This window comes from Microcaecilia unicolor, chromosome 7 (assembly GCF_901765095.1).
Source record: "Microcaecilia unicolor chromosome 7, aMicUni1.1, whole genome shotgun sequence".
Taxonomy (NCBI): Eukaryota; Metazoa; Chordata; class Amphibia; order Gymnophiona; family Siphonopidae; genus Microcaecilia; species Microcaecilia unicolor.
In genome coordinates this window covers 31,441,628-31,463,442 of record NC_044037.1, presented here as the reverse complement: position 1 = coordinate 31,463,442, position 21,815 = coordinate 31,441,628, and the positions used below count along the sequence as shown (strand labels likewise).

The following is a 21,815-nucleotide window of genomic DNA, read 5'->3' as shown; positions in this document are numbered from 1 at the left end:
AAGATTTTGTAAATTCTTGTGGTGATTGTTGAGGTCAAAGTGTGGGTTGTTGTTTAGAGGTTGGGTTGAGTAGGGTGCTTTTAACTTAAGGGATACACAAAGGTAAGGGATTCATCTGTTCTTATCTGTCAGATGAGAAGGGGTCCTTGCAGGCCCTGTCAGCGCATGAGCGGTAGGGGTGGGGGTGGGAGGGGAAATTAATAAACCTAATTAAACGTAGACAACAAAACAGCAGATACAAAATGAAAGAATGTTCAAAAGTTTATTGATGATGTCGAATACCAAACTTATTGCCCGACACAGGCTGTGTTTCGCTCAAGAAGGGCTGCGTCGGGGCAAAAATCTCAGAGATATCATTCGTCGTAATAAATGTTATTCACATGAACCTTGAAATGCTAGGTTCTTGATAGAATAATGAGTTCTTGAAAAAACAGCAGGAGGGATATACTAATAACGATCATCACATGAAAAGGGACGTCCAACGCTGGGGGCGTGTTCTGGGCATGTTTTGTACGGGTCTAGGGAGGGCCTGAAATCTGGATGTCTAACAGCGATTACCAAAGGAGAACGTCCATGTATAAAAAGAAGGATGTTCTTATTTAGACCTGTTTCAGGAACGTCCAGTTTACAGAAAGGTGCTCTGATTGAGCAGCTGTCGACTAGAGGGATTAAAGTATGACACCTCCGTAATCCTCCAGTGGTTGCTATCCCCGTCCCTCTCCCTTGAAAATGAAATCGGAAGGGGGTACCAGGCTCTAAATCAGCTTCAAGTATTATGAGCATTCTTAACAAAGCTGCTGGTCTGAACTCATCAGATAAATGTTGGCATTGTTCACAGCAAGTGGGCATTCTCCTTCATATGATATATGAGTGTCAAATGGTTCGTAAATTCTGGAACATCATAAAAAAGATTCTACCTATAGTGGATGACCTGTCTTACTCCATCTTAACCTTTAAATCTGCCGCTAAAACTTTCGATGTCGCAAAAAAAAAAAAAAAACTACTAGACATTCTCCTTACCATTGCTCAAAGGCATGTTTTACAAAACTGGAAATCGGCACATCTACTGAATGTCCACTTTTGGTGGAATACAGTTCTACAACATCAAAAATTTGAGTTTGCCATGGCAGAGAAGTTTCGAACAACAATTTCTGCAAAAAAAAGTCTGGTCTCCAGTGGAAAACTACCTTCAATCTTTTCAGACTTAACGTTGGCCCCACGTAAGGAACTTATATATCAGACACCTGGACTTTCCTTACCCATTTTATTTTTCTTTTGCTCGTTAATCACCTCCTTTACTGTACCTTGTTATTGTTGTATTTGGAAAACCAATAAAATATTTTGAAAAAAATAAAAAAAAAAGCAGGAAGCAGTTCAGAAGGAGTGGTTTCGTGGTTAGTACAGAAACTGAGGTTCAAATACCACTTCAATTCTCTCTCTCTCTTTTTAAATTGTGAGCCCTCCAGAAATAGAAAACTACCCTACTTCTAGTAGTAACATAGGAGCCAACTTTTCAAAATGATTGAGGGTGGTACACATAGCACATATGAAAGCTCCCTCACATTGGGAGGTGGGGGCTCAAGCAGTAGTACCGTGAGACAACTGCTAGTGGTCATTGAAGCCATTCTGAACCTAGCAGTGGCTGAACCACCAATGACTATGGTAGACCCAGGGTGCCTACAGAGGGTGGGAGGTCTTCAGGGTGGATCTGGTGAGGGGCAGTAGCAGAGGTGTGGGACTTAAGCATCTGGGGCCTCTGTGTCTTTGGGGAGGGGTTGCTGAGGGGGAGAGGGACCCCCAAGTCATGCCTTTTTTTGATAGCACTAGCCCTTTAGAGGTTTCCTGGGAGCGTTGAGCCACTTGTTATCAGAATAACGGCTTGTGTGGCTGATTTCAAGCTCCATTATTCCTTTACTATGGGAATTAGTAGCCTACAGCACTGTGTTACCATATTAAGGTCATGGGGAATCAAATACCAGTGTATTTAATACATTGTTCTAATCCATTACGCACCATTCCATCTCCCCTAATCTTCAGGGTCGTGTCCTGAACTACTTTCCAGAAGTCAGAATATTAGGTATATATATAATCAAAAGTTAACCTTAATCCCATACAACATGTCTGTTCAGTTAAATTTATGCTGTGAATGTCCTGCATTCGGATGTTCCTATTGTCCTTAGTAATAACTCATATAGATTACTGTAATTCTTTATTTTCTGTTCTTTCTCTCACCTAACTTAAACGGCTATAACTTGTTCAATCAACAGCAGTAAAACTTCTCCACAATGCTGGAAGATTCGACCATGTGACACCTCTGCTAAGGGATGAACACTGGTTGCCTATTTCAGCACTTATTCAAGTCAAGCTTGGTTTATAAAGGCCTAAAACTCTCTGCACCTGACTATATTGCTAATCTGTTAACACCCTATATGCCAACTCAGACACTGTTCTTCTCTGACTTTGTTTTTATCCCTTCCTCCACCTTCTCAGATCTGTTTAGATTCCAGCAGAGAATAAGCATTTGCTTAGGCTGCTCCTAAACTTTGGAACACCCTCCTTCAGGAAGTGAGATTGGAACCATCTTACGTTGCTTTTAAAAAAAACAGCTTAAAACTTGACTTTTCTCTCAAACTTTTTCTATTGGACATTCATCATTTTTTTTCTTTTATCTCTCTTTTTCTTTACTCTCCATGTCTTGGTTTTTAATGTAAACAGCTAAGTTGCATTGTCAATGCGATTTGCGGTATATCAAGATTTAGTAAATAAAATAATGAATTAATAAAGAACCAGGCGATCTTCAGTGAGTGACGATTTAGCAATTCCTACAGTAGCAGAGATTTAAAAAAAAATTCACGTGGAGAGCCAAAGGGTTTAGAATTGGAATAAATTACCGAATGGACTGACAGAAATAACTAATTTGTGGACAGGTAAGAAAAGTTTGAAAACGTTTTTATTTTCATGAGAGGGTAGATGGAGAAAGCGGGATAGGGAGGAGGTTTGATGGCCTTCCTGAGATGTATTCATATTTATGATTCTAAGGGGCAGTGGCGTTCCTAGGGGGGGGGGGGGCAGTGGGTTACTTCCTGTTCCGGGGCAGAGAAGAAGCATGGAACAACGGAGGACAGGCGTGCACGGCACCCCCCCCCCGGTGGTGTGCACCCGGCGGGGGGGGGGGGGGTTTCCTTCGCGGGGGTGTCCTTTCGTCGGGGGGGGGGTCCGCGCTGCATCGGGGGGGGGGGCGCTGCACCCCGGGGGGGGGGGCGCATCGGCTATCCGCCTCGGGTGCCAGCCCCCCCCAGGAACGCCACTGCTAAGGGGTCTTTTTACTAAGGTGCGGTAACAGATTTAGCGAGCGGTACGGATTAGCATGCGCTAAATGATAAGACACCCATAGAAATATAATGGGCTTCTTATCATTTAGTGCATGCTAATTATTAGCGTGCACTAAATCCATTAGCACACTTTAATAAAAGGTTCTCCTAAGTACTGAATCTTCATTTTTTTGTATCACTTTCTCTGGAAAATGGTATATAAAACTTATTTTTTAAAAATTTGTATAATTTTGTCTTCATCTCCACAGAGTTTGGGAAAACCTAAAAAAGTAGAGTTTTCTGGTTTCAGAACTGGATGTATAACTTGTGTGTTGAATACTTACCAAGGAAATGAATCTGCTTTACAGATTCATAGTAAGCCAGCTCTAGCTCTGAAACGTTTGCTTCCAAAGAGACTCACCAGTCAATAAATATCGCTAGGGAATAGTGTATTACGATACCTGCATGGGGCTTTATCCACTTATGCCTCTGAAAAAGATCCTTATGGAATAGGGATCTCAATTACACACAAAATAAGAGCTTATTAAGTTAATTTGAAGCAATCTACTATAATTAAGTATGGAAATGAAGTAGCATTTAAGTTATAATGAGCAATTTCTTAGTGGAAGTTAAATTCCTATTTCGGGCACCTGGAGCAAACACTGAAAGGGTTTTTTTTTTTCTGGCATAAAATGAAGGCCGTGTTCTGCTTTTGTGTTGTTCTGAGGTGAACATCTGCAAGTAGAAAGGAAAGAGGCATCAGGGCGTTATTTACTTTCACACGTGCTTATTTCATATTCAGTGCCTGGGTTACAAAGGAGAGCCAAGCTCTGTGGAAATCAATCAGGTGCTCGGCATCTGCTAGCCGGGGGTGATGGCCTGTTTTTGTACACCCAGTTTCAGCCAGAAACTATTCACCACATAAACGGCATGTGAAGGATGTGGTATGCACGAGAGAAAATGAATGTAACCTAAGCCCAGGAGGGCATTATGACTGCGCTGAAAAAAAAAACGTTCATCGTTCCAGTTTGTAAGCAATCTGAAAGAAGAAAACATTTTTTTGCCGTGATTCCAATACCTCGGAAGTGACCCATGTGGTGTCAAAAGCACATGTGCTGTGGCATCTTCGGACTGTTCATCGGAGATCATTTTAGGAGGGTTAGGTGGCATTTACAGGTGGAAAGAGCTCGTTTACATGTGTAAGTGGGCACACACGTCTAAATAGTGATTTTAGAAATCTGTTACTTACCCATCTATAGATTTTACTACAGCATGCACAGGTTTCATGGAGGCATTTACCGGTATGGTGTGGACGGACTTTTAAAATACATGCATACTTCCCATTTTATGACAGAAGTACATGTATATTTCACAAAAACTCCCCTGCTGCCATTTATGCCTCCTCCGAATCACGCAAACCGGTAGCTAACTGCTTTTTTTGACCTTGGATTTTGAGGAGTAAGGGGCAATTGGACCTGAAAGCCACTTCATAAAATCAAAAATTGGATATTTAGAACTCAGCTTCTTCATTGGCTCTTCTTGCATGTATAGTTTTACAAAATCTAGCACAGCAGGAGACCTCAAAAAAGAAATAGCAGAATTAGAAAAGGTTCAAAGAAGAGTGATCAAAATGATAAAGGGGATGGAACTCCTCTCATATAAGGAAAGGCTAAAGAGATTAGGGCTCTTCAGCTTGGAAAAAAGATGGCTGAGATGTGATTGAGGTCTACAAAATCCTGAGTAGCGTAGAACGGGTATAAGTGAATCGATTGAATATCCGGGCTCAGTGTTGACTCTGGGATTTACCCTGTCTAACTCCTGTGGTCCGAATATTGGCCCCTTTGTACCTAGGGCAATGGAGGGTTAGGTGACCTACCAAGGAACTGCAGTGGGCATTGAACCTAGGCTGTCAGGATCAAAGTCTGCTGCACTAACCATTAGGTTACTCCTCCACTTTATAAGGGTGTGTGTGTGTGTGTGTGTGTGTGTGTGTGTGTGTGTGTGTGTTGGAGATACGTGCATAGTTACAGAACAGTGCTTTGTCGCACTTTTGGCATATATGCACACATGTGCACACAAACACACATATATGCTTGTATTCTAAACATTTATGTGCATATCTGGTGCATAAAGTTTGATCCTCACTCTCTAGAATGACCCCGTATATATACCTTTATGTTTTCTGTTTTCTCCCAAAAGGATAATAAGAAATAGAAGTACAATGGACCACAGGACACTAAGAGAAAAGTTGTAAGACAGAAAAATAATTGGTGAAGAGAAACAGAAAGGCAGGGCACCAAGCTGAGGAATGGCATAAGAACAGATTGCCTCTACTGAGTTTTCAGTACAGTATGAAGATGTATTCTAGTAAATGTGTCCAGCTGAAGAAAGTCTTAACTGTAAGAGTGACATTTATTTGGGTTTTGCTCACACCTTTTTCAGTAGTAGCTCAAGGTGAGTTACATCCAGGTACTCTGGATATTTCTCTGTCCCAGGACAGCTCACAATCTAAGTTTGTACCTGAGGCAAAGGAGGGTTAAGTGACTTGCTGAAGATCACAAGGAGCAGCAGTGGGATTTGAACTGGCCACCTCTGGATCGCAAGACCAGTGCTCTAACCACTAGGCCACTCCTCCACTACAGCAACATTCCATGAGGAATCTCAAATAGCAACAGAATCTCAAATAGTAGCAACATTCCATGTAAAATCTCAGATAGTAGCAACAGAATCTCAAATAATTTAATTGGATTTTTCAGTAGTAGCTCAAGGTGAGTTACATCCAGGTACACTGGATATTTCTCTGTCCCAGGAAGGCTCACAATCTTAAGTTTGTACCTGAGGCAATGGAGGGTTAAGTGACTTGCCCAAGATCACAAGTAACAGTAGTGGGCTTTGAACCAGCCACCTCTAGATTTCAAGCCTGGTGCTCTAACCACTAGGCCACTCCTCCACTCCACCTGGTGGCTGCAGTCATTATAGATGTATAATTTGTGTCACTCGCCATTGGTCAGTTTCCTATATGCTACCTGGAGAAACCATGCATCAATTTTCTTTTCCCTTAGAAGAAAATATATGCTGGTTCTCAAGTCTAAAATGTGTACCAACGGCAAACATGTTGGAACAGCGAGCCCTCTGATACTTCAGAGCAAGAGACAAAATACAAATGAAAGAATAAAAAAAAAGAAAAACCAGACTTACCAACTTTGTAGTGTATGCAGCCTTCCAAATCTCCCACTGAAATCCAACCCTGACGCTTCTCCACCTCTGGGTCATTGCGTAAAATCTTGTTTCTTAGCCAGGACAAATAATACACTCTTAATTTATTTTTCTTGCCTGGCATTTGAGGAAGAGAAAAAGAAAAGAACACAATACTTAGGGAACTTATGCAAGAAGCATTTCCCCTAGAGAAACAAGATGAAAACCACTTTAGCATATCAGGCTTCTAGTTTCCCCTTTATTCTTGCTGATGAGAACATTCACAAATGTAAGGCAAAGGTGAACTAGTCCATTGCATTTGATGGGTTAATATTTAAACACATTTCCCCCCCTTTTTTCAGGGTAGCTCAAAGAGAATTACATTTAGGTATACTGGGGTATTTCCCTGTCGGGCTCACAATCTAATTTTGTACCTGAGGCAATGGAGGGTTAAGTGACTTGCCCAAGATCACAAGGAGCAGCAGTGGGATTTGAAGTGGGCACCTCTAGATGTTAAGGACTGGTGCTCTAACCACTAGGCCACTCCTCCACTCCACAAAGGCATGGTAAAAATAGGGCTTTTATTGCATCTTGATTTAGCAGGGAAGTCACCAATCAGCAGTAGCTCTGTACTGCAGGTTACCGACCACTATGGTAAATGAATAGCTTGTGAGCCACCTCACAAGTAGTGTTATTCTACCATCCCACTGGGGCACAAAGCTTCAAAAGGGGTCAGCCATACTGTAAAAGAAGTGCCTCTTGAGCCCCTCAATCACAAGCCGCACTTCCAAAGCCCCCTTCCAACTCTTTGCCCCTTCTTGCATATGTGTTGCAGAGAACGCACTGTGCTGGGCTTCTTTCCACATGGGAGCCACACAGAGTGAGCAGACTAGGATCCTTCCCACAAAATACATGTGGACCGGGCCCCTTCCTGTATAGAAGTGTAAAGCTTAGTCTTCTCTTCACACCTTCCATAATGGAATACTGATGAATACTATTATTGTTGATTATACCGAAACCTAGTATTTATAGGATTGTGTAATTTTCTGTTTTCTGAAATGTTTTATGGAATGTATTTTATGATTTTGTTTTCTTCAACTGTTGAAAGTAGCTTAGGATAATCCTTACGGGTTGATAAGATGCAGTATAGATTGGGAGCCCACCAGGGACAGAGAAAGGACCTGTGTATAACATGCAAACTGCTTTGGTTGTACCATAGAAAGGCAGTATATCAAATGCAAAATCCATAACCTATCTTTCTTCCATCTAACCTGGTATCTGCCTCCTTCAAATCTGGGCTAAAGGCCTACCTGTTTGATGCTGCTTTTGATTCCTAACTTGTCGTAAACTTTATCTTGTCTTCCTCTCTTCAATAGTCCCTTTCCCTGTGTGTCCTTCTGTCTGTCCTACCCTTATCCCTTATTTGTCCTGTCTGTCCTGATTTAGATTGTAAGCTCTTTTGAGCAGGGGCTGTCTTTTCTTCATGTTCAATTGTGAAGCGCTGCGTACGACTGGTAGCGCTATAAAATGATTTATAGCAGTAGTAGTACCTGGGTGGCTTCTGTAGCAGATTTGAAGGCACTTAACACATATGCAAAAGTGCACTCATACGTTGTCCCTGTTATCTCTCTAGGTGGAGGAATGAGGGGCAAAATAGTGAACTTACATTTAATTTGCAATTATAGGCACATAATTTACTCTCCCGTGATCTAAACACATCCCCAAGATACTTCTTGCTAATCTAACTATGTTGTGAAAATACTTATATACTTCTAGCTGCTACCTGAGGTGCAATTTTCACTCAAGGAGATCTAACTGGAAACTCAGTAATTAACCAGCTAGATCCTTTGGAAAATTAATCCCGAGTAGCAAACGTGGGTAGAACAGCCTTCCAGAACCACAAGGAGCATTTCTGTATTCTTTTTGTACTCCTCCAGAGAGCCACAGCCATAATTTAGCATATAAAACAAATAAAAGTTAACCACAAGAATGTTGAAAGTCATGGGCCAAATTCAGTAGATGGTACTCAAAAAGAGGCACCGGGAAAAATCTGCGCCATGAGTGCTCTGGGCTGAGCGCCTTTTATGGAATGGAGCTTAGGAACTTATTCTATAAAGGTTATGCTCCTAAAATTTATGCTCCTAAATTTAAGAGCATAATTTAAGCTCCTAAATTAAGAGCGTAAATTTAGGAGCATAACCTTTACAGAATAAGGCCCTTAGTGTGGATTCCTGTGCCCAGTTTTCGGCGTGAAAACAACGCCTGCTGAAACCTGGTGTAAATCCTGGTGTGCATGTTGGGTGCGCAATCCCAGTATTCTTTAACTCTGTGCCTAAAGTTTTGGAACGCCCTGACCCGTCCATACCCTTCCCATGGTCATGCCCTCTTTGGGGTTGTGCTGGAATATCAACTTAGCGTATTCTATATAAGTACATAAGTATTGCCATACTGGGAAAGCCCAGCATCCTGTTTCCAACAGTGGCCAATCCAGATCACAAATACCTGGCAAGATCCCAAAAAAGTACAAAACATTTTATACTGCTTATCCCAGAAATAGTGGATTTTCCCCAAGTCCATTTAATAACGGTGTATGGACTTTTCCTTTAGGAAGCTGCCCAAACCTTTGTAAAACTCCGCTACGCTAACCGCCTTTACCACATTCTCTGGCAATGAATTCCAGAGTTTAATTACACGTTGAGTGAAGAAAATTGTCTCCGATTCATTTTAAATTTACTACATTGTAGCTTCATCGCATGCCCCCTAGTTCTAGTATTTTTGGAAAGCGTGAACAGACGCTTCACATCTACCCGTTCAACTCCACTCATTATTTTATAGACCTCTATCATATCTCCCCTCAGCTGCCTTTTCTCCAAGCTGAAGAGCCCTAGCCACTTTAGCCTTTCCTCATAGGGAAGTTGTCTCATCCCCTTTATCATTTTCGTTGCCCTTCTCTGCACCTTTTCTAATTCCACTATATCTTTTTTGAGATGCGGTGACCAGAATTGAGCACAATATTCGAGGTGCGGTCGCATCATGGAGCGATACAAAGGCATTATAACATCCTCATTTTTGTTTTCCATTCCTTTCCTAATAATATACTGTGCCTAAATCTAGGTGCCACTTATAAAATACAGTTTGGCAGATTTTTTTTAGATGCCATGTATAGAATCCCCCCTTCTGTGCCTAATTTAGCCACTGGGATTTACTCCAAGTAAAACATGGTATAGCTGGCTGTGACTACATTTGGTCATGCGGAGAGGCGCTCGGCATATTCCATATACTGTACAGAAATTTAAACCTATTGTATAAAACATAGGCTCGCTTTAGAGAATACGCCTAGGCGTATTTTTTTTCCCACATGGAATTTTCAGGCCATATCTAGAATCTAGACCTTTGGGCAGGCAGCATTACAGAATAGCATGTAGGCAGATGCGTGAAGTCCAAATTATTGCCAATTAATGTAAATAATTGATTGTTAATGGCTCATTAACTAATTAATTTATGCACGCATTTGCCCAGCATGCCCAATTTGGTCAATCTATACAGAATTTGGGGGCATATGCCTAAAGAATTGGACACCTCTTGCACTTTTAAGTGCTGTACACACTCCGCTTGATCTGGGCTCATTGGGCTATAGTTTCATGTGCTCCCAGCTCTTGTTATCTCGACAGTAGTAATATTTATGAAATGAAATTAACAAATGTAAGTTTGATTATGCCACTGAACAGTTCCAAAAACACATGGGCCAGAAAATATAACTGCAGCAGCAAGAAATTACGACTATTCCTTTGGCTGAGTTTAGGAAGGAGGTCACTGGATTAGCTGACGGCCTCTTCCTCAGGCAAACTGATTACGTGTGCGAGCATACTCTGTTTTATTTAAACTTGCCCTCTAAAGCTCAATTATTAGGCCTTACTAATTGCTTCACAGACAAGCCTTTTTTCAGAAATGGATTTGACTGTACCTGATATGGTAATGAGCACATTTAAGCCTTCTAGGACGTCCATTTGGTAAAACCTTCGCCTAGTAATAAGTGAATACACCCGGCCTTGCCCACTTCTGTCCAGCAACCACAATCCATTTTCTGTGCCCACCAGCAAATTTACCCCTGCAAATAAAAGCAAATTCTCTAAATGGTACTCTAAGCACATAGAAAAATATTACCTTTTTAACAAACAAGCATAGCAACATAGAACAGATACACATAACTCAGATCACTGCTTCTCAGCTCCCTCCTGGAGGTACATCTAGACAGTCAAGTTTTCAGGATTATCATAATGAATATGCATGAGATGGATTTGCATATGGGGCTAGATTCTATGTATGGCACAAAAAAAAACCCCACAATTCTATAAGCCGGGCTTAAAGTTAGGCGCGGATTCTAGAATAGCTCTTATGTCTTGGAATCACACCTAACTTTTGGTGCAGCCATTTGCACCAACTGAAACAAGGCACAAATGTACGTGCCCACATTAGGCACGATTGCTGAAATGTTGGTTCTATTTACTCAGATGTGGCAAGACCTGGACAACGCAACAATCAGGTCAACACACGTTGAATGCTCTTGCTAACATACAAATGTTCAATAATGACTGGTCCTAAATATATCAATGAACTCTCCCTCTTATTCCTTTCAAGTTTGTACAACATTTATATGCTTTTCTCAATTTTTAGCCTCAGCGGTGCTCATTACCAAAGACAATTTTTTCCAATGGCAATGCAGTTAGCACCCACCTCCTCGTCGGCTTTTCATAAAGCTATATTCTTAATTCTTATTCATTTTCATTTAACTTGATTCTCTTAGGTATTTATCTTTTCAATAGTCAGACCGGGGGTTTAAACTTGTCCGACATGCATGTTTCGCCTACTCAATAGGCTGTGTCAAGGACCTCCCCTTCAGCCGTCTTCAGATACTGGTGACATTAAGAATTGAACGATATCCAACACCAGGTTTATTGCTTCAATCCCATACTTGATTAAGTAAAAATTGAGAAAAACATATAAATGTTGTACAAACTTGAAAGGAATAAGAGGAAGAGTTCATTGATATATTAGGACCGGTCATTATTGAAGATTTGAAGATCTAGGGTTCTATCTGAGACACACTTAAGAAAATTGCCTAACAAAACAGTGAATTCTTGCTAACATACACACATGACATATGCAATCCACACGTCTTTATGCATTTATCCAGTCATTTATTTCTCCTGAAAACTCACCCCACAGAGCGGCGCACAGGATCTCTGAATTGAATTTCTTCTTATATTTGCGAATTTCTGGGCTGTCACTCTGGGGACGAATGTTGGTTGGGTTAACATTGACTATGGAGCCCTTCCTGGCATTTTCTCGTCTTACGGGTTCCTGTTTTGAACCACAGGCTGGAAAACAAGAGGGAGGGGCTTATTTAAAAATTCAGCTGTCCGCTGACCTATGAGAGTCAGTAGTTAATTTGTAGATAGCACAAAGTTAAAAAGAAACCTGCCCATGTTCCTATTTCTGGCTTGATCTTTTACTTACAGGAGCTGATGGGGCTGGTCGGCGGTGAGACCTGAAGAAGTCTTGGATCGATAAATGACATAAATGAAGAAGCAGATGATGAGCTATGAGAAGACTGTGAAGTTTTTACATTTGATACCTGCAATGAAAGGTGATGTGTGCTGTCATTTGGAAGTTGGAACTGCTACAAAAATGTATAAGTACACCAGCCGATATTCAACTGGTGGCAATCAGCATTTTTTGAAATGCTGTTGCCAGCTAAATTAGCCCCGGATATTGAGTGCCAGGCCATGCTCGGGCACTGGCATGGAATATCCAGGGCTAATTCACAGGCCCTGACCACTGGAACTCACATGGGGCCCAGATGATATTTAGCTGGGACCCACATAGGACACTTATGTGGGTCCCGGCTGAATATTGGTCAGGACTCGCATAACAAATTCTTGCCTGGATCCCAATCTTCTCTCCAATCTACCTCCTGAAGACACAGGAAGACAGGCCCGGGCCCCCAATCCCACCGGACATCCCCCGGGCCCACCTGGTGGTCCAGTGGTAAATGGGCGGGACCAATGCCCACTTGCTCTTGCCCATGTCTGAGGCCACAGCAAAATGGCTGCTACAAGCCCTAGCAGCAGCCTCATGGTACTCCAAGTGTTTACCCATGAAGAAAGACCAGCTGAAAATTGACACCCCTCTCCCCCCCACGGCTGGGAAAAGCACACAGAACAGGGGTAATTCTATAAAGAGCTGCCAAGTTTAAGATGGCAGGAAGATGCTTAAATGGACTCAGGGCTGGCTCAAGTGATTGTCGTGCTCTGAGCTAACTTTTGTATTGGTGCCCAACACTCTCAATCTGGTATCTCTCCCTCAACCCCCCCCCCCCCCCACCTGTAATCTGGTATCTCCCTCCTTCTCTCAAGTCTCTCTTCCTCCTGGACCAGGTGAGGCATTGGCTCAGGGCACTGGAGATAAAGGATGCCAAAATCCCAGTCCAGCATCTATCCTTTTATTTATTTATTAACGGCTAACATCAAAACATACATAGGCGTTTGAAGGTAGACCAGACTGGGATTTTGACGCCCTTCATCACTGGCATCTGAGCCAGTTGATCACCTGGTCCATAGGCTGAGCTAGTCATGAATGTACTCTTACAGGATACCATCTAGCAGAAAATTATGCACCATGATTTGATGGTGCGAACGTTGTCGATGGGTATGGGCATAGCCAGAGTTTGGCTGTTGCATGGGCGAAGTGCGAAGGCACACTCATAAGGGATAGAAATCTATGAATTACACGCACATACATATTAATATTTAGATGCAGACATTTACACCACCATTTATAAAGCTGCAGTAATTGATCGTGCCTTCTTGTATGCATTTTTTTGGATATTTAAGTAGGCACCTACTTTTCTTTACAGAATTAGGGTTAAAATTGGCACAACAACCAGCACCTACAGTAGGTGCTCTGCCATAAAATTACCATTTACGTGTATTCTTGCCTATGGGGAGAAACGAGTAGCACTGGGGATGGACAAACATACAAAAATTTCATTGGTTACCCTTCTTCTATGTTGCTCTTTCTTGCTTCTTCCCCCCTTTCCTCCTGCCGTTCTCCTTCCCCACCTGTCTCCAACTTCCCTTTACCTCCTATCTGTTCTTTCTCCCACTTGTCTCTCCTTCCTATTTTCCTTTTCTCTCACACTTTCGTCTTCCTTCTCTCTCCATTTCATTCATTCATTTTTATTTCATTTTGAACTACAGCCCACCCCTAAGCTGTCAGGATAACCAGTGATTTATAGCCAGTTATCTTCATACAAACTTTCAATTGAACACAACTGCCTAGGTTTCTAGCCGTAAAGCCCTCCCTCCACTAAAAAACCAAAACCAAAACAATTTTAAAAAATCCAAAGTGGCTGATGCCCCAAACCACCTATTCCCATTTCCCCCTCCTTAAACACAGAGAATTTTGGGTGGGCCTTAGCTGAAAGTGGGAGGGTATAAATATTCCAACCGCTCCTGCCATCCCTCCACTCTCTGCATTCCCCATGCCCCCCCTCAAACACATAACATAACACCTGAGTTGGTGGTGCTCTCCAAGCCTTGCCAACTGAAGACTTCCTCCAATGGTAACCAAAATATTTTCCAAGCTTGGCAGCTGGTGGCAGTATCCCCAAGCCACCACTGTTAATGAATTCGACTAAATAAGCAAATAGTCTCATAATAATCCAAAAGACCTATCTGCAGCACTTGCATAAAGGTCAACGTTCAGGGAAATATAATCACAGTAAAATGTGGAGTGTATTGGACCCAATGAGCCTCGTTTCACTTCTTCTTCAGGAGTCCATGAATAAACAGTCAATCTGCTATCCCAAATCCCTGAAAATATCTAGATTCCTTGTGGTCTAACAAGCACCGGAGACAGGATGCTTTCTTGAATCTTCGCTATTACCTAGCATCTAGCAGCTGAGATGTATTTTATATGGCCAAATCTTGCCATTCTATTTTTTGATGGATAATTTTGGCCTTGTAATAATTTATAGGTCCAAAATTATCAGTTTATGTGGCACGGATGTTTTCTTTTTTTTTTTTTAAACAAGCAATTATGTAGTCATTTCTTCTACTGAATCTTTTTGAATATTAACCCCAAAGTGGCCAGGTACCCCAGAATCCCCCTCCAAATTTTCCTCGCGTGACCAGCACTCCAACACCCCACAGTGCTTTTAAACAAGAAGTGGCCAGGAAATCAAACATTATCCCGATCTCCCTTCCCTGCTTAAAAAAAAAAAAAAAAAAAAAAAAAAAAAAAATAATAATAATAATTAATAAAGTATCTGGCTATGGGTTCTTTTCACTAAGGTGCGCTGAAAAATTGCCTTTGGTAGTATAGACGCGTGTTTTGGGGGCGCGCAGAATTATTTTTCAGCGCACCTAAAAAAAATGCCTTTTAAAATTTTTTGCAAAAAATGGACATGCGGCAAAATGAAAATTGCCACGTGTTCATTTTGGGTCTGAGACCTTACCGCAAGCCATTGACCTAGCGGTAAGGTGTCATGTGGTAACCGGGCGGTAATGGTCTACGCGCGTAGCTGCTGCACTTCAGAAAATAAAAAATACTTTTCAGACGCGCGTAGCAGACATGCGCCAAAATTGAAATTACCACAAGGGCCATGCGGTAACCGGGTGGTAACTTCAATTTAGGAGCTTAGTAAAAGGACCCCTATATTCTTTGTCCACATTTTTAGCTTATATTTCCTGACAGCTGTCAAGTTCTCCAAGTTCTATTTTCTGAGACTGCTGTACACACAAAAATTACTGAAAAAAATATTTCAGCAAAAATCTGTCAAAAGTAATATACCAAAGGATGCACTCGCTACCAACAATCAAGGACGTATAAAGAAACCCAATAAAGATTATCAGCTTACTGTAAGTGTTCGCACTGAACAATATTTTTGGGGGGGGGGGCTGTTTGAGGGTGAATAAAAATCAGATGCGCGGATTTCTTCCATTTCCTCAGGGTATAATTATTAGTGAAAATTGAAGCTTGTTTTCACTACTTACTAAAGTGAAATGGAAGAACGAGACAGCAGAAACAAAAATGGAAAAAAATGGGAACATTTTCTTGACGGATCAAAGAGCTACTCTGACAGGACCTCTTTCTTCCACAGATCAGGAGGTCCTACTGGAGGCAAATATGAATAAACTAGTAAAACATGCCTGTTTCAGGCGCAAATGAAACGGGCGCTAGCAAGGTTTTCCTCCCGAACCCCCCCCCTCCTCCCTGCACACCCCTTCGGCGTTATGAAGGCACTGACCGCCATTGTTGCGGACCTCGTCAACGCACGCCAATGCCACCTTCAATGTGCTGAGTCGTTGGTTGTGAAGCCACTGACGCCATTGCTCTGCCCTCGACGTCATCACGTTTGACACGAGGGCGGGGCCCCAACACAGCGATTTCGGTGGCTTCACCACCATGAACCCTTCGAACCGGAAGGAAGTGCCCGGAGGAACTGACAGTGACGTCAGTGTCCTCAGAACGCTGAGGGTAAGTTTTATTATATAGGATAAAGAAAATAGAAACTTGGCATCCTTGCCATGTGAGAAGAAGGGGTTGAAAAGAAAAACGTGGCTGGAATTCTACCTGTCCGTGTGTGGACTGGCTGTGGGCTGTGTAGCTGCCTGGTCCAGATTTGTGCTGGTTCACAGAGGTGTCTGGGGGGTGGCTCTGCTGTAACAGATCCGGGAGGATGTAGTTTTGACTGTGTAGACTCCGCAGTCCCTGTGGGCCGCTGCAATTCTGTTTCCCTGCAGGCTGCTAATTCAAAATCAAACAAAGAGAAGCAAACAGTCAGCAGATTTGTCTCTCTCAGATGCAGTGAATAACTCTATGTCAGTTTAGGGGAAACAGTCCAGTGAAATGTGTAGAGTGACAAAAAGAAAATCGGCTTGTCACTTCCAGCACAAAACCACCTGGCCTCATTTTTCCAACCTGTCCTCTGATGATACATAGTCCCCCTATATCATTTCAAAATAATTGGGTCAGAATTAATTAGAGAGTCAAGGTTACAATATACCTGACATTACTGAAATGTATATAATAGTTGGAAACTCCCAGCTGAAACACTTTTCCTAACGGCTCAAAGATCTTGGATGATATTTTTTAGTGGTATGTGGATTTGACTTCTGTTTTATCTTTATTGTTATCTTTATTAAAACTGTACATGTCACAGTTATCAATATTCTAACTCTCTAAAAGGAGTTTGCAAAGGTTATATATAGTTAGTTTGTGAGTGTCCCTTTAATTGTGGAAAAACCTCCACTTTAAATATATTACAAAACAATTGAAACCTCAAACCTCCAAACAGGAAAAATACAAAAGTATTTATTATATCCTTGTTTTATCAGGAGTAGGTTAATATCATTGGTTCCCTAAGAAGGAAAAAGAGAAAAAAACCCCAGACACAAAAAACTCACATGCCTGTTTAATGAACTGTAAGGATTGCTGTGCCCTCCGGAAGGGGTTGTTTTCCCTAGGTAGCCTTTTTTTTGCATGTTTTGGGCTGGGATTAGTCTGTGATAGTTTAGTTTTGGGTGAGTGCCCCTTTATTAGTTATAATAAAAGAAGGTAAGAGAGTTTTTCATCTCATTTGCTTTTTCTCACTAAATGTGAGTTTTTTGCGTCTGGGTTTTTTTTTCTCTTTTTCCTTCTTAGGGAACCAATGATATTAACCTACTCCTGATAAAACAAGGATATAACAAATACTTTTGTATTTTTCCTGTTTGGAGGTTTGAGGTTTCAATTGTTTTGTAATATATTTAAAGTGGAGGTTTTTCCATAATTAAAGGGACACTCACAAACTAACTATATATAACCTTTGCAAACTCCTTTTAGAGAGTTAGAATATTCCAATAGAGTTTGTTTTTCTCCTGTTCAATATTACAGTTATCAATATTCCATCAGTTCAGAGTGGTTGACAAGAAAAAAAAACCCATAACCTGCCCTACAGCAAACTTCATAAACAACAAAATAAATGTAAAATACATGAATTGAGCAGTTTTGTAACAGGAAGGAGGGGGCGCATGATAGGAGGCTGCTCTTTAGAGGAACATAAACACCACTTTTCTCTATACAGTAACCCCCAGATTCTATATGATGCCCCAAATTGGGCCAGGAACAAAAAAAAAAAAGAAGAAACTCATGGATGCATGTAAAGCCAACAAACGAAGGCGAGGAAACAAAAAAAGAGGAAGTCAAAGCCAGATCAAATGATTACATCTTTATTACTTCCAAAATTCTGTGAACCAGTTGTCGAAAGGCTTGAAACAGCCATGTTTTGGCTGCTTCTGTGGTTAATCAGGCTCCTGACGAAGGCACATTAGCTGAAACACGGCCGAGTCGAATCTTTCTACAACTGGTTCACGGAATTTTGGAAGCAATAAAGACTCAATCATTTGATCTGGCTTTGACTTCCTCTTTTTTTTTTTTTTGTTTCTTTACATTCGTTTGTTGGCCCAAAATTGGGTACCAATATTTGAGCACCAATCCAAGATGTGCATCCAACTAAATTGGGTAACATGCCAATCATTGGGAGCTAATTGGCATCAATTTGAATTTGTGTGCACATTTTTTTTATTTTTACCCCGCGCTTTCCCACTCATGGCAGGCTCAATGCGGCTTAGGTACTTATTTGTACCTGGGGCAATGGAGGGTTAAGTGACTTGTCCAGAGTCACAAGGAGCTGCCTGTGCCTTTCAGTGGGAATTGAACCCAGTTCCCCAGGACCAAAGTCCACCATTCTAACCACTAGGCCACTCCTCCACTCCATTTTGCTACATGTTATTCTATAACAATGTGCATCCGAATGTGCAATTGTGGGATTTCCCTACTCCCTGATCCCCTCAATACTAGACATCAACTTATGTATCATGCTACTGCTAGCGTTATACCAATTTGTATTAACACCATCCTTCTATCACTCAATCAGTTTCTAATCCAGTCCACCACCTTGGGTCTCATTCCTAGGCTACTCAGTTAATTAATAAACTTTCTGTGTGGGACAAGCAGCATAAAATGTATTGAGCTTTTTTGGAATCTTGCCAGGTATTTGTGACCTGGATTGGCCACTGTTGGAAACAGGATGCTGGGCTTGATGGACCTTTGTTCTGTCCCAGTATGGCAATACTTATGTACTGGGGATTCTGAATGGAATCTTGCTACTCTCTGGGGTTCTACATGGAATGTTGCTACACTTTGAAATTCTGCATGGAATCTTGTTATTTTTTAGAATTCTAGAATCTTGCTACTCTTTGGGGTTCTACATGGAATGTTGCTATTCTTTGTTTTTCTGCCAGGTACTTGTGACCTAGATTGGCCACTGTTGGAAACAGGATGCTGGGCTTGATGGACCTTTGGTCTGTCCCAATGTGGCAATACTTATGTACTTATGTAAGCTTTGTTGACATTCAACAAAGCCATCTCCACCCTTGATCTAATTCTCTAGTCATCTAGTCAAAGACATGATACATAACATGATAGTGCGTACTTTGCCAGTGGGCATGAATAGGGGTGGAGTTTGGGTGCTGCATTTATTGAGTGCACAAGTACATGCTTAGATTATAAAATACAATCATTTCTGTGTGTACATGAGAAACATGGGAACAGCAAACATCTCCACCTGTCACTTATGGTAGTATCTTATTAAAGGAATTACTCGCTTATCCTAGGTGTCCTGCTATATACAGCCCCATTCCCATAATACCTATAACTGTTTTCTTTACACTATCTTTGGAGCCATGTATGGAAGTTGGGGATACAAGAGAACTTTCCTCTCCCTTGCTATGAAGAGATGATGCTTTACCCAAATTAGTTAAATCTACCCAGAACTACTTAAATTTCAGAAAATTATTGAAGTCCGTCCTGTTCAAGAAGGCTTATTCTCCAGGTTCAATATAATTCTGATTAACTCCTAGTTTAACAAGGTTCATGGACACTAATTATCTTTATTATCTTCTACATATTGTTGTTTAAATGATGTTTACTATCTTACTTTTACACTGTGTAATTGTACGTTTTTGTACTGTGGCCTTCCTACAGATTTGTGTAAGCCACATTGAGCCTGCAACTAGCGGGGAAATGTGGGGTATAAATGTATTAAATAAATAAACAATAGCACTGGAAATACTACATTCTCTGACAGGTTCCTAAACCTCTTCATAAATTTTGGAAACATGCTGTTTCTCAAGCTGTTCAGAGTATTCTCCCCCCTCCTTAGCCAGACTGGGTTTTAGGTATGCAAATCTCTCTCATGCATATTCATGGTGCATATCCTGAAAACCAGTCTGTTTAGGAGGTACTTCAGGAGTGTCTTGAGAATCACTGGATAGGGATACTGACCTCAGAATTTATTTATTTTATTTATTTTTTGACATTTATATCCTGCATTAGCCAGAGTAGAACTCAGGTTCAATGTGGCTTACGTAATAATTAGAAAAGCATGAACATGTTCAAAAATATATTAACAGAAAGCACAATACATCATATAATGTTAGACCAGTAAAAAGGACTTAAGTACAAATCAATATATGCATCTAGCTTCTCTTACATCAGCGCGCAACTGTGGAATGCACTGCCAAAGACCTTGAAAGCAATGCACGACTTAACAGCATTCCGGAAGTTACTAAAGACTAACCTGTTCAGGAAGACATACCATAATGACCCTTCGTCAGTGACCTATAATCTAAACTCTATTAGAACCAGATAAAATTGAGCTCTCTTCTTCTGATTGTTTTAATTAATCTGTCACCAATGCATAGCAATGTTTTACCCCCTATCTCTTATACTGATATGAACTGTTTATTTTATTTAATTTACTTTATACTGTACTTTAACATTTATAAACTTTAATGTAATACTACTCTGTATTTCTCATGCTGGAAATGGCGATCGCCATTACGACATAATGTAAGCCACATTGAGCCTGCAAAAAGGTGGGAAAATGTGGGATACAAATGCAACAGATAAATAAATAAATAAAACTTGAGTTAGGAACAGACATAATTAAATACTTAGGGGTCCATTTACAGCATCTGGAAAAAAGGGCTTTTTTTCAGCAGGCCAGGAAAAGGGCCTGCGGTAAAACTGAAACCAGTGTGTACCTATTTATGGCCTGAGCCTTAACACTACCCAATGATCTAGCGGTAATAGCTCATGCGCTACACGCACAGTGACTGGTTGGTGCGTGCCAACTGCCTGTTAATGCCGGAAACATTGCACGCGGTAGGAAATAAAAAAATAATTTGTCCTATGGTATGGGTGCATGCCAAATCTGAAATTACCTCCAGGGGGTGCGCTAGCTTGGCGGTAGTCTCATTTTGGCATGTGCTACACATGCGTAGAGCCTACCATGCCTTTGTAAAAGGACCCCTTACAGGCTTATTTTCGAAAGAGAAAGACGCCCATATTTCGACCCAAATCGGGAGATGGGCACCCTTCTCTCATGGGCGCCCAAATCGGTATAATCGAAAGCCGATTTTGGGCGCCTCCAACTGCAGTCTGTCGCGGGAATGAACAAAGTTGGCGGGGGCGTGTCGGAAGCGTGGTGAAGGCGGGACTGGGGCGTGTTTATCGGCCAAGGAGAGATGGGCGTCCTCGGCTGATAAGGGAAAAAAGAAGGGCGGCAGTAGCGAGAATTTGGGCCGCTTTTTTGGACCCTTTTTTCACAAACAAGTCCCCAAAAAGTGCCCCAACTGCCCAGATGACCACCGCAGGGAATTGGGATGACCTCCCCTGACACCCCAAGTGGTCACTAACCCCCTCCCACCAAAAAAAAAGAACTTTAAAAACTTTTTTTTCCAGCCTGTATGCCAGCCTCAAATGTCTTACCCAGCTCCATCACAGCAGTATGCAGGTCCCTGGAGCAGTTGTTAGTGGGTGCAGTGAACTTCAGGCAGGTGGACCCAGGCCCATCCCCCCCCTACCTGTTACACTTGTGCTGGTAAATGGGAGCCCTCCAAACCGTCCCCAAAACCCACTGTACCCATACCTAGGTGCCCCCCTTCACCCATAAGTGCTATGGTAATGGTGTAGAGTTGTGGGGAGTGGGTTTTGGGGGGGATTTGGGGGGCTCAGCACCCAAGGGAAGGGAGCTATGGACTTGGGAGGTATTTTAATTTTTTTTTTTTTTTACTTTTTACAAGTGCCCCCTAGGGTGCCCGGTTGGTGTCCTGGCATGTGAGGGGGACCAGTGCACTACGAATCCTGGCCCTTCCCACGACCAAATGCCTTGGATGTATTCATTTTTGAGCTGGGCGCCTT

The 21,815-nt window shown here is 41.7% G+C and overlaps 1 protein-coding gene across 2 annotated transcripts in view; it reads right to left on the bottom strand.

Annotated features, from left to right (window-relative positions):
• The window catches only part of NRK (Nik related kinase), a 267,655-nt gene that overhangs the window by 34,813 nt on the left and 211,027 nt on the right, over window positions 1-21,815 (bottom strand). Inside the window, exons 22-26 of one of the 2 annotated variants that reach the window (XM_030210024.1) lie at window positions 16,143-16,316; window positions 12,024-12,141; window positions 11,726-11,884; window positions 10,471-10,614; window positions 6,510-6,644 (exon numbers count right to left, since the gene is read on the bottom strand). In XM_030210024.1, coding sequence (XP_030065884.1) covers window positions 6,510-6,644; window positions 10,471-10,614; window positions 11,726-11,884; window positions 12,024-12,141; window positions 16,143-16,316 — 730 coding nt within the window. The remainder of the gene's footprint in view (window positions 1-6,509; window positions 6,645-10,470; window positions 10,615-11,725; window positions 11,885-12,023; window positions 12,142-16,142; window positions 16,317-21,815) is intronic. The other variant, XM_030210025.1, reaches the window with a different exon arrangement.